We start from the raw sequence: 17787 nt of genomic DNA, 5'->3' as shown, positions 1-17787 counted from the left end.
GGGACTGTCATTTCCAACCAGCACTGCCCTTTGTAAACATTCTGAATTAAAAAAAGTACTTACTACGGCAGTAATATGTGATGGTGCCACTCGCAGAATTAGGAATTAGAATGAGGAATTTAAGAGTCTCCATGGTATCACTGAACTAACTGAAAGATAATACACTCGCTAACCCCAAAGATAATACATGCTCTAACCCCAAAGATAATACATACTCTAACCCCAAAGATAATACATGCTCTAACCCCAAAGATAATACATACTCTAACCCCAAAGATAATACATGCTCTAACCCCAAAGATAATACACGCTCTAACCCCAATGGTAATAAACGCTCTAACCCCAAAGATAATACACGCTCTAACCCCAAAGATAATACACAATCTAACCCCAAAGATAATACACGCTCTAACCCCAACGATAATACACGCTCTAACCCCAACGATAATAAACGCTCTAACCCCAAAGATAATACACGCTCTAACCCCAACGATAATACACGCTCTAACCCCAACGATAATACACGCTCTAACCCCAACGATAATACACGCTCTAACCCCAACGATAATACACAATCTAACCCCAAAGATAATGCACGCTCTAACCCCAACGATAATACACGCTCTAACCCCAACGATAATACACGCTCTAACCCCAAAGATAATACACGCTCTAACCCCAAAGATAATACATGCTCTAACCCCAATGGTAATAAATGCTCTAACCCCAAAGATAATACACGCTCTAACTCTAAACAGAGCGTCTGCTAAATGACTACAGCCGCAGTGTGGGGACTACAGCAAACCACATCCAACATCCTCATCCCAAACTATCTCTCTTTTTCAATAACCAATCACCAAACCACAGTAAGGCCTTAACATAATATATTTTAGCATTTCAACTATGAAAAATGGGAGATTTATGAAAATATACTGCGACAAAAAAATACACTTCTGAAAATGTACTGCAACTAAACTCAACTGTGACATGCTTTATATGGAGCTGTCCGACACCCAACACCAATATAATGGATTAGGGGTGTATCCTGACTGAACTTATAATAATGTGATATATTATAACTCCCACTAAGTGGCACGATGCACCGCTTATTTCCCTTTCAGATTAAGGTCCCAGGTTTACATCTTCACAACACTGTTCTGTTTAATACCAAGAGCCTACAAGGCACACCTGTGCTCCCGTCAATCCAGGTTGGCCGGAAACTCCAGGGAGACCCTGAAAGAGAATCCAATCAAATCAGATGTTACTGTCACATGCGTCGTTAACAACAGGTGTAGACAGGATTTATTTATTTTTTCTTACTCCAAATCAAGTCAAACGGACTACAGATACCAGTGGGTGGACTCTAATTAAAAGGAGGACACCTTCATGACCTCTTTCTTACCTGCGGACCTTCATGACCTCTTTCTTACCTGCGGACCTTCATGACCTCTTTCTTACCTGCGGGCCTTGGAAGCCAACGAGGCCCTTTTCTCCTTTAAGTCCTTCGTAGGATCCTGCTCCCTGTAATTTAGAGGTCAAATCGTGTTTTAGGGGGCTAGGTGTCACCACCAGGACAGTAAAAGCTGCACGTGCGCACGCGCACACACGCACACACACACACTTACAGATATGCCTCTGGGTCCACATAGTCCTGAAATACCTTTATCCCCCTTTGACAAGTAAAAAGGTAGAGCAACTTTGGTTAAAATCAATTATGGTTTAAATCATTCACATCTTTGGACTATAAAAACAAATTCCAGTCAAATTTGCTAAACTAGATTTTGGGATTCAAACATAGACGTTGATTAAAAATACCACGAACATAAAAGTAGAAGTTCTGTTTGCTATTGAGAGTTAAAGACTATTGTTAGAGCTTTCAGTAGCGTAGTCCAGACTGCTATTCTAATAATGCTGTGAGAAAAGTAACTCACCTTAAACCCTTTCAGATAGAATAAGTCTGGAGGCTCGATGATTTCCTCAAGCCCTGGAGGGCCCGGCTGGCCCGGCTCCCCCTGAGAAGGGAGGTGCGTGGGAGGAAGAAGAGGAGGAAGAGCTGATGATGACACCTAGCGCACTTTGTGTGTAAACATAGTGTGTGAAACACTGTGTGCAAACACTGTGTTAGTAAACTTTGTGTGTGGAAAAACTGTGTAGATATTGTGTGTGTAAACTTGGTGTGTAAACACTGTGTGCAAACACTGTGTTAGTAAACTTTGTGTGTGGAAAAACTGTAGATATTGTGTGTGTAAACTTGGTGTGTAAACACTGTGTGTTTAAACAGTGTGTGTGAAACACAGTGTCTGTAACCGTTTTGTTACTAAACACTGTGTAAACATTGTGTGTTTAAACATTGTGTGTGTAAACATCGTGTGTGGCTAAACATTTTGTGTAAACATTGTGCGTGTAATAATGGTGTGTAAGCATTGTGTGTGTAAACACAGGGTGTAAACATCGTGTGTGTAAACACATTCTCACTGGCTCAGTTACCTCGTCACCTTTAATGCCCGGCAGTGACCTGCCAGCGTCACCCTGGAAACACCAACACAGTCGTTAATGTGGGTGGGGAGGGATGGGATATTTATTCACTTAGTGACAACTTCTGATGTAAAAAGGGCTTTGTAAAAGATTTACTTACTGGTTCCCCTCTGGCTCCGGGTTCACCATCTCGGCCCTGGGTGACAGAGAGAAATGTCTTAACGCACATACTGGTGTTTCTCCCTATGTTCTTCTTAGCGGTTGCCGAGAACAATTCGATAAATGTTCCCATTTGAATGTGAAAAAATGTGTCTGCGGATTCCTACACAATATACACCCTACCAGTAGGTTCTGCAAATAAAAACTTTAGATAAAATATATTTTCCTTCAGTCCTGCTGTTCTGCATTCTTAACATGTCATTCTATCGCTGGGCTGCAGTATCCCACCAGAATACATTCCCAGTACTGACACCCTCCCAGTACTGACACCCTCCCAGTACTGACACCCTCCAAGTCATAGAAACCACCGGCATGTATGTATCACATCCCAGAAGCCTCTGTGTTCAACGGCCACGCCTTCGGGGGGAAAAGTCTGTTTTCTTACATTAAATCCGTCCGGCCCAGTGGGGCCTCTCTGTCCCTTTGGCCCAGCAGAACCCTGAAGGGAAAATATGACAGCGTTCATGTCACCTCTAGAATCTACATTTAACTCAAAATGACACGCACATTTTGACATACAACCAGGTGATTGGAGAAGAATTATGCTCACCCACCACTGCAAGTTTAGAAATTCACACACACTTTCTAATCCACCTTGATTTGATTTATTTTCTCTTGCTTTTGTAATCTCATCTGCCTTTAAAAACCCATCAGCCCACATGAAAAGCACGCCACTTCGCTCAGCCCCTATCTTTCTCTCCCTTTCACTCTGTGACACGGAGTAATCTTGACGCTCAAACTATTTTACTGATCTGTCATTCTTTCGTTTACTTGTGTCCAAGTTCTTTGTTGTAAAACTAATGAATTATTAATGAATCTGTGTTACATCACTAGAAAGGGACAGTCATGAGTGATAAACACTTACCGGTAACCCAGGAGATCCATCCGCTCCAGGGTCACCCTGTCACGTACATAAAGCCCATATCCAGACTGTTATTATAAAGTGTTTATATACAAACACACACCAAAGGTATGGTAAAGACACATACATCAAAGCTAACTTACAGGAAGGCCTGGTAAAGAAACAAACATCAAAGCTAACTAACAGGAAGGTCTGAGACATACGCACACACCAAAGCTAACTCACAAGAAGGTATGGTAAAAACACACACACATCAAAGTTAACGCACAGGAAGGCCTGAGACAAACACATCAAAGCAAACTCACAGGAAGGCCTGGTAAAGACACACATATCAAAGCTAACTCACAGGAAGGCCTGGGACAGACACACTGTAGAAAGGATCCCCTTTGATTCCTTTGGGTCCGGGAAAGCCCTGAAGGAAAGTGAAGACTGTCGGTTATGCTGATCATCATCCTCACCTGTCACTGCAATCCACAAGGAGTGTATGACACCGCCAGAATGCTAGCTAGCTACACATGCTAGCTAACTTTACATTCAAATATATCACTGAAGTATAAGCTGTATGGTGTTATATGCTTGGTGATTTCAAAACTTCATTATGATTGGCTGAAAAAAAGTGGTACCACTTTTCACTCTTTGTGGACTGGGGTGACCACTTTATAACTGTCAAAAGTAATCACAGAGGTTTGTGGTACATTGCTAGTATACAGTGGCTAAGGGCTGTATCCAGACTTTGCATGTAGTGTTGTGCATATATTGGCCACACCCTCTCATGCCTTATTGGTTAATTATATTTAATGTTTATTGGTAAATAATATAATGAAAACAAATCCTTATTTACACACAGAAAGTACAATTACTAGGAGCAGGACTGGGGACAATTTCATTTCCATATTAATGCATTTCTTAATTATTATAATTTGTACTCATAAAACCTTCACCTGACACCGCCAGAGGAGAACTGGCCACCCTTCAGAGTGTGGTTCCTCTTTAGGTTTCTTCCTAAGTTTCAACCCTATTAGGGAGTTTTTCAGAGCCAATGTGAATCAACCCTATTGATGCTTGCTCTTAGCGGTTTTAGACTGGGTGTTTTGTAAAGGCACTTTGTGACCACTGCTGATGTAAAATGGTATTTATAAAACAAATTTGATTGTTTGATTGAAATCTAAATGTACCTTATTTAGAAGCATAGGATCGAATGGGAATTGGCATTTCAGTGCAATTGGATCGACTCCGGGCCTGGTTAGAAGGCTCTCACCTTGGGTCCTGGGAACCCGTTCGTGCCATTAAACCCGTGTCTCCCCGTTGGACCCCTGTTTCCAGGACAACCGTCCGGACCCGGCAGGCCGGGAGGCCCCACCACCCCGGGGTGACCCTGAAACAACCCAAAAACAACGCTCACTCAGTAAACACATACGAACGCCGTGTTGTGATTCGAACATCCCGGTTGTTGTATTTATAATTCTGCACAACAGGAGATGCAAACAAGCAGTATATTTAAAGTTTAAAAGGCTTCTAAATTGTGTCATTTCCACTCTATAAAAAATTATCAAACAATCCCTGCAATTAATATTAAGTAGTTACAACAGATTCCCTGTAGTTGCAGCGTCATTAACCTGTCGTGTGACACCATATCAAATGAACATAGACTGCCTGCACCAAGAACACACTGGAATTACACCGTCAAATTTACCTCACCAAGCGGACCTGGAGGTTGAAGATCTTTGAGGATCACTTACATGAAGTGCAACTCATAGAAATGGACAAGATTGTCTGACTGAAGATTGAACAATAAAACTGTTAAAGGATAAAATACGTTCTTTGGAAGACCGAACATTGTTATACCAGGTTAGTTTCAATATATATTTTATAGACCTGCAGTCGTTTTCTGGATTTATTATGTTTTTTAGATGAGCTTTCTAGATCATTTGTTCTTTTAACATGTTGTACTTCATGCATATCACCACTAGAGGGGAGGATATTCCAATAATGGTGAAATGGTCAAAGCTCATTCCCTCCCTCTCCTAGTCATACATTAATCAGTCATTTCTCTTCCTTTGACTCATTTCAGAACGGCCCTATTCATAAAGGTGATATAAGGCTGGGGAAATGTATCTTATTTCAGAGATGTGTCCAATTATTTCAACTGCTACCCTAAGAAGACTGAAAAAAGCAAAGAGTCTGTTTTAACTTTATACAAGCAGTAGCCAAAGCAGCCATTTTGGAATGGCATGTCACGCTAAACAACATAGCTGAATGTCTGACACTTGCATTCCTAATGGATGTGTGTGTGTGTGTGGCCTTCGGGATTTACTCACGTTGAGTCCGTTGATGCCCAAAAATCCAGGATGACCAGTCTCACCCTGTAAAACAAAAACAAGGTGCTATTAGAGCCTGTACAGATAATGAAAGTTAAAGGACCCTCGTTCCCTCACTGCCTGTCTCTCTCATCCTCTCACTGCCTGTCTCTCTCTCTCAGCCTCTGACTGCTTGTCTCTCTCAGCCTCTCACTGCCTGTCTCTCTCTCTCAGCCTCTCACTGCCTATCTCTCTCTCAGCCTCTGACTGTCTGTCTCTCTCTCTCAGCCTCTGACTGCCTGTCTCTCTCTCTCAGCCTCTGACTGCCTGTCTCTCTCTCTCAGCCTCTGACTGCCTGTCTCTCTCTCTCAGCATCTCACTGCCTGTCTCTCTCTCTCCCCCTCTGACTGCCTGTCTCTCTCTCTCACCCTCTGACTGCCTGTCTCTCTCTCTCATCCCCTCACTGCCTGTCTCTCTCTCACCCTCTGACTGCCTGTCTCTCTCTTTCAGCCTCTGTCTGCCTGTCTCTCTCACTAAACTTCTGACTGCCTGCCTGGCTCTCTCTCACAGCATCTGAATGCCTGTCTCTCTCTCATAGCCTCTCACTGCTTGTCTCTCTCTCTCAGCCTCTGACTGCCTGTCTCTCTCACTCAGCCTCTCACTGCCTGTCTCTCTCTCTCAAAGCCTCTGACTGCCTGTCTCTCTCACTAAGCCTCTGACTGCCTGTCTTTCTCACTCAACCTCTCACATCCTGTCTCTCTCTCTCTCTCTCTCTCTCTCTCTGACTGCCTGTCTCTTTCATTCAGCCAGTAAATACTGGCAGAGCCAAGGACATAGCAGATAACTACTGAAACAATAAGAGACACCAAACATATACACACTCACACGTGCCATAACACACACATGCATTAGCATAAACAGAGTAACACACAAACATACCCAACCAACCAAATGAGCACCCAGACACAAATTGACACCCACAAAGTCACACACTTACCCGAACCCCTTTCAATCCATCTGGGCCAGTTGGCCCCTGGTCTCCCCTTCTGCCCTTGGCCCCTTGAGGCCCTGTGATGCCCATGGGGCCATTCTGGCCCTGTTTCCCCTCATTTCCCAGCCTTCCAGGTGCCCCCTACAGAGGAACAGAGAGGGTCAGGTTTAGGGTTACAAACTGCATGCAAACCACCCCAAAAAGTTCACTGTCACTATCACATTAGCACATAAGCCTAGGCAAAGTATTACTACAGCATTCAGTTATTGTTACTACTGTGTGATGGATTCAAGGTAGTAAGAGGGATGTCACTGTATTATCGCTCAGGACTGTGGGGTTCACTGAGCTTTGAGGTCCTGGTTGAACCATATTGAGACTTTGGGATTCCCTGAGTTTGGGGTTCTGGTTGAAACTGAGACTGTGAGGTCTGAGGTCAAATTAATTTCAAATCCATTGTTTTTGCCAAAAGTAAACCAGGCCAATTCCAATACAAATGTCCTAACTTAATAACGCACAGATGATGACTAGAAGGACTGTGCTTCCTTAAGGGAAAACGCGGTTGACCTCAGGCCAGTGAGGTGAGAGTTGACAGGTCATACCCGGGCACCCTTGGCTGGTAGACAGTCGCACACGGAGCAGTCTCTGCCAAGACACGGGCGCAGCGTCTCTCCCTGGAAGAGGAAAACATCACTCAGACAAATCGACCAATGTGGTGTGGCCAGTCGGTGACCTACGTGACCCCTGAACAGTGACGACTCGCAGGCCGGTTCCTAGGACTGCCGTTCCGCTGTGGATCTGAATGATTTCCTGAATCAAAACGGGCATAACACAACACTTACACTATCATCTAAACTGCCGTCATTATCCTTTGAATTGCATTGGTCATTTAACCACGAAGCAGTGCGGAACCAAAACGCTTCGGAGAAGAATGCTCCTTCGTCTAACACCCGCAGTTTAGCATTCAGGTGAACGTGGCAAGACAGCCGCGTCTGCATTAACTAACCCAGTTGGTGACGTTGTATTATTATGACATGTATTGCCATAAATTACTTGAAGTCCTGTTGAGACCTACTGTTTACAGTACAGCCAAGAAGGAACGAAGGAAAAGCCAAGAACTGTATAGAAGTCTGAATCTGTTAACGTGTGTGTGGGTGTGTGTGTGTGTGTGTGTCTGGTTGACTGTTTGTGTGCGTGTGTGTGTGTGTATCTGTGTGCAGTGGGTTGGGTGTATTTTTGAAGTTATAAATTTAGCATCCATTGAAGCTGCCAGAAGTGTTACAATGATGAGGCCCGCAGTGTAGCATACAGGCAAACAGCCCACCGAAAAGGGTTAGCTAGGCTCGATGTGGCAAGGCAGCCCTGTCTATTGGCACCGACCTTAGTGGGACTCCCAGACACAGATTGCCGTGGCCAGGATATAAGAACCCCGGGTTGTAATGACGCAGACCACAGAGACACCTGGAAGCACCTACCCCTTCTTCACTATAGACTTTGAATTGGGGCCCATTGCTAAAGTGAACTGTGAACCTCTACATGGAAGGCAGAAGTCTTTGAAGATGAAATGGAATTTGCGCTTTGACTATATTCAACTGTAACATCAACAGCAGTGGTTGTTGAGGTAAAAAAGCGGTCAAGGTCATGGGTCAAAGGCCATTCATCCTAGAACACCAGGAAAGCGTATGTGACGAAGGTATTTCACTGCCTGTAATCAATTTTTATCAACTGTCTGTGTCCTGTCCATGGCTCGTGTTTAAAGTCAGTTGCACAAACAGAGAGCAATGTTTTTGTAGTCTTCCTAAATATTTGGATACTCCTGGAATTTACCCTACTAGCTCTTTCTAATGAGATTTTGTAACTGCCTGCCTAGCAATCCCCTGAAGAGAGGGTTCCAGAAGAGCAGTGGACTGGATCCAATCGCCCCACCCAGGGCTCGAACCACTGACCTTTCAAGATATGCCAGATATCCCTAGAATTAAGCTCCTGTGTTTAGATGTGGTGAAAGTATTAAGGAGAGAGATGCACGGTCAGAGGACATTTAATCAAATTATGCTTATATGCTTTTATTTGACAGAGTCTGCATCTGTACGTCTGCAACCTGAGACAGCTATAAACAGGAGTAAAAAAAATCTCTCTCTGTCTCAGTTTGGCCCGGCGCTAAAAGGTGCTGTCTCAGGTGAACATGTATCCCTGGGTTCAAGTCTGTCCCAATGCTCCTTCAGCAAAACACTCTCTTCTATCTGTCCTCCCTGTCTCTATCCCATGAAAGCCCCAAAATGCCCCAAAACTGTAACTTACAGAAATAGAAATGTTACTTACAGCATCGGCTCTCTGTCCAGAGATGTCAAGCAGGACGATCCACCTGGAATTGCAGTGTTACTTTAGTAAATACACTCGGCTCAGTTACAATCTTTCATTCACAGGTGGACTGTGAATCTTTCGACCCATTAAGACCAGCTCTGAAAGAGTCCTGATGTGAAAAGATCTGATCTGCAAGTGTCTTTAGAGATCGGGTCAGGAGATCAATCTGTTTGAAAAAGATCTGAATTGATCAGCCAGTGTAAAGGCTGCTACCGTTTCAACTACTGCTTCAACTAGTGCTTCAACTACTGCGTAAACTGTTGCTTCAACTGCTGCTTCAACTACTGCTTCAACTAGTGCTTCAACTAGTGCTTCAAATGCTGCTTCAACTACTGCTTCAGGTGAACAGCTGGACTATGTGGATTGTTGAAAATGTAATATTATAAAGAGTTGGTCAAAACTGTCCCTTGTGGTGAATTGTTGCTACCTGAAACCTGATATAGAGCACGCGAAGTTGCCAGGTGTGACAGGAGGAGCTGGTCTCTATGGAAGACGCTCCAGAGAAACACCTTCTTTCCTTAAAGAAATTAATTCCTTTCATTAAGTTTCCTTTGTTTAGCATTAGCTGGTTTGTGTGAATCAAACCTAATTAATGGCATCATCATTCAATCATCATTAACTCCATTTCTCAAACAGGCCAATGAGACATCACGTCAATCAACTTAAACTACAATCAAGAAACCGTGACTAAAGTCTATTAATCAAACAATAGTTGAAAGGTGTGGCAAAATGTCTGTAACTGGCGTCTATACGGCTCATGTGTATATAGACAAAGAAAGCCATGTCAGTGTGTGTGAATGGGATGGCGGTGGGGTTGTGGGTTATAATGGGTTAAGAATCTAAAACTAAATCTTTGAAGCAATTTTTTGATATTTTTGGCAAATTATTTACAGCTGTGCATCTGGTCAATGACGCACCATCGTAAGTCAAGCAATTCGTTTTAGATTTTTAACCATGTAATTTACATAATTTCCATGTAGAGGTTTAATTCTTACTTCCTATTATTTATTATCTATGAATATAGCATCTTCCTAAATTGCCTATCATTTGTGTTAGGATTTTATTTCATGTTCATTAGTCACTCCCTTGCTGCTTCAGACTGCGTTCGGCCAATTCGAGTTCACAGTAGTAGGCAATAGGCTAAGCGTGAATGTGGGGCCAGCCCCTTTCTCACAAGGCAATGTACATTGTACGTGTGAAAATATTAATACGCATGCTCAGAATTTTAGTGTGATCAATGTAGAACACACAAATTTGATGTCAAGTGGGGCTGACAGCTGGTAGCCCCACTACAGTGTCATTTCGTATTTCAGACCTGATTGGCTGTCTGTCTGACGCCAACATTAGTCGTCAAGTGAGGGTAGATTGTCTTAGCTAGCTTGTTAGCTTCACAAACGCAAGATAACTTGAGAAAATGAATAAAGTGGATTTAATACTCGAGCACCGGTTTGAAACTCTTCATTTTTGAAGAGAAACTTGAAGTAAAGTGACTTGGTGCCCATCAGCCACGGATATTGTCATTCTTAAACTGCTGGTAAAAGTAACCGCAGGTTTAACGTGGAGTGGTTTTTGAAGAAAAAGTAGCTAACGGTTAGAATACAAAAGAAGGCACTCTTCTGTTTTCCATGTCTGCTATTTGTTGGAGATGGGACTTGGTCGAGGACGGGTTACAAAGATTTGAAACATCTTTCTGAGAGGATTGCATAACATGAGAGCAGCGGGAGTCATCTGGACAATGCTGTGAAATTGGGCTTACTTGGAAAGGTAAATGTCACAGCCCAAGTTGACAGTGCATACAGGCGCTCCATTGAGCAGCATAACAAACAGGTGGAGGAAAACAGGTACGTTCTCAGTTGGATCATAACATGTATTAAACTGTGTGGAAAATGTGAAACTGCACTGCAGGGGCACGACGAGTCGGTGGACTCCTGAATCCTGGAATATTCAGATGCATTTTCGAGACTATGTGTGAGGGCGATTCGAGACTTCAGAGGCACTATGACGCTCAGCCCATCTTCCAAGGGTCATGTTGCACTGTACAAAACGAACTGTCAGACTGTATGTATGAAGTGTACAGGGAAGAGATAGCCAAGCAAGTGGACGAGACATCATTTGTTGCCATACAGGCAGATGAGACAACTGATGTCTCCTGTAAATCACAAATGGTGGTTGTGTTGCGATACATGTTGCCTGACAATACAGAGACCGAGAGGTTTTTGGAGTTTGTGATTGTCAAAGATAAAACTGGACTTGGCCTCTCTAATAGCATCAAGGGTGGGCTGGAACCACTGAAGCTGGGAGAAAAGCTGATCGCTCAGACTTATGATGGTGCGGCTGTAATGAGTGGAAATGTCCAAGGGTTACCGAAGCTAATGAAAGAGACATGCCCACATGCCCAGTTTGTTCACTGCTATGCTCACCAGCTGAACCTGAGCTTGCAGCAACTTTGTTCAGCAAGAATGAGCAGATTTAACTGCTTTTGACACCTTTTTCTCTGGTGCTCTAAAACGTGTTGTGGCACTGGCTGAGGCAACACAGAGACGCATTCCAAGGCCACCCGCTGTACGGTGGAACTTTAAAAGTAGAACTGTCAATACAGTTTGGGAAAACAGCGCTACGCTGCTCCTGTGTATGGAGGACATACGCTCACAACCAGGATGGGATGAGGCCACCATAAGTGAGGCATATGGCCTGTCAAAAAAACTCCGGGACCAAGCCTTTGTGCAGCTGCTGGAATATTTTTTCTTCCTTAGGAGGCATGCGACATAGTCATCTCCCAGGTGGAGTCAGAGAATAACTTTTCCACCTTGAAGAGGGTAAAAACCTTCACTCGCAATACCATGTGACAGCCGCGACTCAATGCATTGTTGTCCAACGAAAGCCAGCTGATTCAGCAGCTACATGACTTAATTCCCAAAGTCATCGAAATGTTTGCCCAGAGGAAGAACCCCCGTGCCACCTTTCTCTTCAAGTGAGCCCTCAGCCTTGGTGAGTGAAAGCATATTTTATCATCCTGCCTTTGTGGTGTTGGTCCGTGCATTGGTCATATTTTTGTGCTGGATCGATTGATATAGATGGTGACGAGTGTCAGTGTGTCCATGCTTATCTATTAAGGTTGTTGTCATAGAATGGATCTGTATCCCTAAAAAGTTGTCTTTCCACTTGGTTGTGGCCTTCAGTGGTGTTGAGCTCATTGCTGTTCGCGTATGGCCCTATAGGCAAACATTTTCTGAGCTTGGTTGCATTCCTAATTTAGGTTTGTAAATGTGACAGTGGTAGTTTTACATGTGTGAGAGAGAAAGGGAGAGCAATTACACAAGAAGGTCTCTCTCTCTCTCCAGTATGTGTAACACCTGGTAGAAGCAAGCCGCTCTGTCGTTAAGTGTTAGGTGTTTTGTGGAGCCATGCTGTTAGTTGATGTGTTAAATAAACACATCAGTAGCAAGAGGGAGTTTTGTAGCTTTACTGGTAAGTATCCTATATTTTGAAATGGTTTGTGCCCCACACATTTTTTACATATAAAAACCTCACTGCTGGCATTGTTATTTGACTTTATTTGACCTCATACAAATTGTCCTGAAAGTCCTGTGACATTGATTGAGATAAGATTACAGATGTTGAAGCAGGACTCACCAGATAGGCAGAGAACAGAATGTCACCCAGCATGCAAATGTTGTCATTGGTCACACCTTCTGATGACTCCACCCACCCAAGTGCTGCCCTCTGTGATAGGTCAGGATACTCAAAACACCTTCCTGGCCTGCTAGGATGGTAGCATACCAATATGTAGTAATTATAAACATGTAGTAATTATAAACATGTAGCCCTATAGGTTTGAACCCAGGCTCAATAGATTTTCATGATTGGCTTATTAATGTGAGTAACAAGATGGAGTAATAACCTTAATTGAGCTGTGAATATGCATTGGCATAATGAACACATGGCAGTATCCTTTAGTTGAACAAATGTTATTTTAGAAGCAAAATGAATTATATCACATAAAACTAATAAAGTATAACTTTACAAGTCGTTTTACATAGAAATAACACTGTAAATAGACTGCATTAGTGGACTTCAAATTCTCTAATTGGTTACCATGTTAACATGTATTTTGCTATGAAAACGCATAAAATTCGTATGGTGAGAAGTTGTCAAACGTTGTTAAAAAAACAAATATTAGAAAACCTCTAAAAAAAACCAAATTTCAATATTCAACTGAATATTAATTTCGGTTACTGACTTCAAACGTCCGGTACATTTTGTGTTTTTCATGGAAAGGTTACCAGACATAGATTTTAAATTAATAGGCTTTTATAGGCCATTACATAATAATTCATAAAGACTTTCATAACTTACGTTTTTAAGAGCACACCTTATTCATGTGGTGATTTCGTCCTCAAGACATCGGCTTTCCGTTAAACGGATGTACCTGCTGAAGAGTAGAGCTACTGGTTGGAAGAGTAGAGCTACTGGTTGGAAGAGTAGAGCTACTGGTTGGAAGAGTAGAGCTACTGGTTGGAAGAGCAGAGCTACTGGTTGGAAGAGTAGCTACTGGTTGGAAGAGTAGAGCTACTGGTTGGAAGAGCAGAGCTACTGGTTGGAAGAGTAGCTACTGGTTGGAAGAGTAGCTACTGGTTGGAAGAGTAGCTACTGGTTGAAAGACCAGAGTACTGAGGGTGGTTGACATCCTAGTGTGGTCTAGACCAACCCCTTCTTCACAACCTGGGCAGTCCAAAAACTTTATCCCGGAGTTGCCGAGCCTAAGAACTGCAGTGAGGTTTGAACATCGTCTGTTAATCTGTTCCTTTTTGTTAACCACATTAACTTCTGAGTTGTAAATGTTTTTTTAGCGTCAGTTCACATCCCAGGTGAGCTCGACCGTCGTTCGGCGCCTGTTGGAAAGGGACGAGAGGTGAAACTAAGTAAATAACGTCTGCAGCGGTCAGGTGCATCCGAGTCTATGCCGCACGAGTCGGAGGAGAGGAGCAGGCGGGATTTGCAAACCCGATTGGTTGCAGGAAGATGAGGACGGCGTTGCTCTTGGTCGTGTTCCTGGGGACCTTCATGCTGCTAGAGATTGAAGCGAAGAATGTAAGCATCATAGCCTTTATAGAAATTCATTTTTCACTGAATGTCAATACTAAGGAAATCTGGAAAACAAGCGTCCCGAGGGAAATGTACGCTACTTAAAAACTTGATCGGGTCACAGATTTACCAACATCACATCAGCCTGGCTGGAGGGCAATATAGCCTAGCCGATCGCGTGCTGAACTAATAAGCCATGGTACTTGCTCACATAGGGAGTGATATAAATACATTTAGAAGGCCAAATTTGCACATTATTCTTTTGCAGTTTTTAAAAACAATATCTTTTGAAATTCACACTCTTTTCTCCCTCTCTCTCTTTCGCCTTCCCTCACACACACACACACACACACACACACACACACTCCCTGGCCTAGAGTACCTGTAGTATAAGCAAATGTAATTCAACTCCGTAGACTGGCACAACAACAGGACACGATCTTTGCAGATTTGCACTGAAACAAGTAATTGGTGTAGATAACACAATATTTTTTAGGTACGCCCTGAAGGAAGATGTTAATGTAACAAATGCTGGATATGGGTTATGATCAGGTTTAAAGTAAGGCTTATGGTTAGGATTTGATTCAAACTCAATGAATCACTTGCCCTTTTTCCCACACTGGAAGAAAATCAACAAATCAATTAAAACAAGGCCTTATTTGTGTCACAGATTTCTAATAACCAATTTGTGTCTTTTTCACATGAACCTGTGTGCTGAGGCTAATGAAAACATGCTCTTCCCTGCATTCAGAATGCAGCCTACCTTTAGGTTGCTTTCTGAAGTCCACAAATTTTTGTCTCGCTAATCTTTTAAATTTATTCTATCTTACCTTGTCTCAGTGAGTAGTAATCCACTTTCTAACGATAAAGCATTATTTTTAGTTTCAGCCCTATTAATTATTGTACTTTTTTGTAAATATTAGCAAGCAAGCAGGTTTATTCATATAGCACCATTTCATACGTAGAAACACTTCAATTTGCTTTACAATAAGAAGAAAAATATAGAAATGCAATAGAATAAAAAACACTCAGACTGTTACAATTCTCTAACCACCATCCAGGGGGACTCTCCACCCCAATATCTCAATCCTTGCACTCCAGCACTTGGATGAACCCATCAGTCCCTTTGGAGATCGTTTCTGCATCAATGTCTTACCCGGCTGTCTCCAGGGATCTGTACATGCATTTAATATTCATCCTCAATGAATTACAGTTCCCAAAACGGTTTTCTGACCACCCCGTTATCTCAATCCTCACGCTCCAACACTTGGATAAACCTGTCAGTCCTTTTGTGAGATAATACCCTGCATCCATGTCTAAACAACAGCACAAGAACTAGAATTATCCTTCATAAGCAGAGTGTTACATTTACACAGAGGTTATTCCTCTGATAGCACCTGAACGTGCATTACAGAAAAACGATTGGTAAAACATAGGACACCAAGCCCTTGATTCTGGCTTTATTTTTAAGATGATAGTGTTATGAACCCTGTGGCTCTAGCAGTCTGGGGTGGATGGTACAGACCCGTAACATTAAACTCTTGCAAAGTGTAGTGTAGTGTACATGAACAGCGGGAACAAACCACACAGACAACCAAAGCTACCATCAAACATACAACGTTTATTATAAACACACGGTAAAGAGGTTGGGGAAAAGGAGCTGAGCTGAAATAGTCCAAACACCCCTTAACTGAACTTGCCTGCCTCAAGAACCGCTTAGCTGACTACTAACCAATACTACAGATACAGTGGGTGGTCTTCTCAGCTCTAACTAGTGTTTTTAGACAAGGTCTTCCTACGGGTTGTGTATGCCCAATGGCGACTTGCTGAAAAAAAACTTTTCCCAGGGACACAAGGATAAACAAAACACTCAGGTTGAACAGGGAATAAACAGCAAACAATTGACTGGACAACACAAGACAAAACACCACAGCAATACATACATGAAACAGGACAAAGTGAGATATATGTACTAAACTAAGTGATGTATGAATGAACAAAGTGTCTGTCTATCAGAAAGGGTGTGTATCTCAAGAGTGTCTGTGTCCATGGGGGGTAAAGCAAAAGAGTCTCTCCCGGAGAACCAACTGACTGGGTTTTTAAACCAGGGATGTGTGATGCGATTGGGTAATGGAAAAAAGTATTGTAATCCTAGCGACGCCTCTGGTGGTCGTAATGAAGGTACAGTGTCATTGTTTGGGTAGTTCTGATGGTCCTTCTAATACATTAAAATGTTTCACTAAAGAAACACGGAAATGAATTACATTTCACAGTGGACATGAGTTCTGATGCTGTCTGCCTTATGGGGGTTGTAAGCTTGTCGATCATGGCAAATAGAGTGCGGGTTTTGTTGATATTCTTGTTGTTCATTCCCGATAAATGTTGCTGTCTGACCCTGTGTAACTCATTGCTGAAGCTACCAAGGCTTAGTTTATAGATGTCATAGTGGATTTGAAGTTTAGATTTCCTCCACTTACGTTCCACTTTCCTACATTCTCTTTTCAGGGCGGTTACCATCATGGTGGTTCTCCATGGTATTTTCTGTTTGCTTATAGTTTTCTTTACCTTTACCGGAGCAACACGATCCATGACATTCAATATTTTGGCATTAAAATTATCCAGGAGTACATCAACTGACTCAACACTTATTGATGGAGAGATAGTTATGGCTTCCATAAACTGAGCATTGGTCCTCTCATTAAAGTACCTTTTCTTAACAGAAATCGTGTTCACGTAAACATCCGGGGTGGTCAGTGATAAAGAAAAGACACATAAATGATCAGACAGGGCAAAGTCTCTACTGTAACTTAATTAATACTTTCCAGAGAATCCATGAACTAGATACACTGGTGCCTATAATTCAAGTCTTTTTCACTACGAACAGTGATTGTGTCCTATTCACGTTTTTCCTGTGTTTGCTTTGTTTAGTCTTTTCTGTTCTCTGTTCATGTTTTCCTTCTGCAACATAGGGCTCAACACTAAAACAGGCCCTCTTCCCAGCTTCATTTCCCTGTTTAAATAAAGGTTAATCAAATGTGATTCAGCTTGATTCCCCTGAAGAAATAACGGTTAATCAAATGTGATTCAGCTTGATTCCCCTGTTTAAATATCGGTTAATCAAATGTGATTCAGCTTGATTTCCCTGTTTAAATTAAGGTTAATCAAATGTGATTCAGCTTGATTCCACTGTTTAAATAACGGTTAATCAAATGTGATTCAGCTTGATTTCCCTGTTTAAATAAAGGTTAATCAAATGTGATTCAGCTTGATTCCCCTGTTTAAATAAAGGTTAATCAAATGTGATTCAGCTTGATTCCCCTGTTTAAATAAAGGTTAATCAAATGTGATTCAGCTTGATTTCCCTGTTTAAATAAAGGTTAATCAAATGTGATTCAGCTTGATTCCCCTGTTTAAATATCGGTTAATCAAATGTGATTCAGCTTGATTTCCCTGTTTAAATAACGGTTAATCAAATGTGATTCAGCTTGATTCCTCTGTTT

The 17787-nt window shown here is 42.3% G+C and overlaps 2 protein-coding genes across 3 annotated transcripts in view; one reads left to right on the top strand and one right to left on the bottom strand.

Moving 5' to 3' along the window:
- Positions 1-13646, bottom strand: part of LOC105025016 (collagen alpha-4(IV) chain) — a 31713-nt gene extending 18067 nt beyond the window's left edge. Inside the window, exons 1-16 of one of the 2 annotated variants that reach the window (XM_034291401.1) lie at positions 13559-13646; positions 12836-12965; positions 9161-9203; positions 7444-7515; positions 6851-6985; positions 5875-5919; positions 4815-4931; positions 3903-3968; positions 3560-3595; positions 3080-3133; positions 2636-2671; positions 2488-2529; positions 1932-2012; positions 1626-1670; positions 1459-1521; positions 1189-1233 (exon numbers count right to left, since the gene is read on the bottom strand). In XM_034291401.1, coding sequence (XP_034147292.1) covers positions 1189-1233; positions 1459-1521; positions 1626-1670; positions 1932-2012; positions 2488-2529; positions 2636-2671; positions 3080-3133; positions 3560-3595; positions 3903-3968; positions 4815-4931; positions 5875-5919; positions 6851-6985; positions 7444-7515; positions 9161-9203; positions 12836-12882 — 927 coding nt within the window. In that variant the 5' untranslated portion in view covers positions 12883-12965; positions 13559-13646. The remainder of the gene's footprint in view (positions 1-1188; positions 1234-1458; positions 1522-1625; positions 1671-1931; positions 2013-2487; positions 2530-2635; positions 2672-3079; positions 3134-3559; positions 3596-3902; positions 3969-4814; positions 4932-5874; positions 5920-6850; positions 6986-7443; positions 7516-9160; positions 9204-12835; positions 12966-13558) is intronic. The other variant, XM_034291400.1, reaches the window with a different exon arrangement.
- Positions 13647-13932: 286 nt separating this feature from the next.
- The window catches only part of LOC105006887 (collagen alpha-5(IV) chain), a 38021-nt gene continuing 34166 nt past the window's right edge, over positions 13933-17787 (top strand). The window contains exons 1-2 of the mRNA XM_020044182.3: positions 13933-13979; positions 14142-14293. Coding sequence (XP_019899741.2) covers positions 14225-14293 — 69 coding nt within the window. The 5' untranslated portion in view covers positions 13933-13979; positions 14142-14224. The remainder of the gene's footprint in view (positions 13980-14141; positions 14294-17787) is intronic.

This window comes from Esox lucius, chromosome 3 (genome assembly GCF_011004845.1).
Source record: "Esox lucius isolate fEsoLuc1 chromosome 3, fEsoLuc1.pri, whole genome shotgun sequence".
NCBI lineage: Eukaryota > Metazoa > Chordata > Actinopteri > Esociformes > Esocidae > Esox > Esox lucius.
This window is presented reverse-complemented; position numbering and strand designations above follow the sequence as displayed.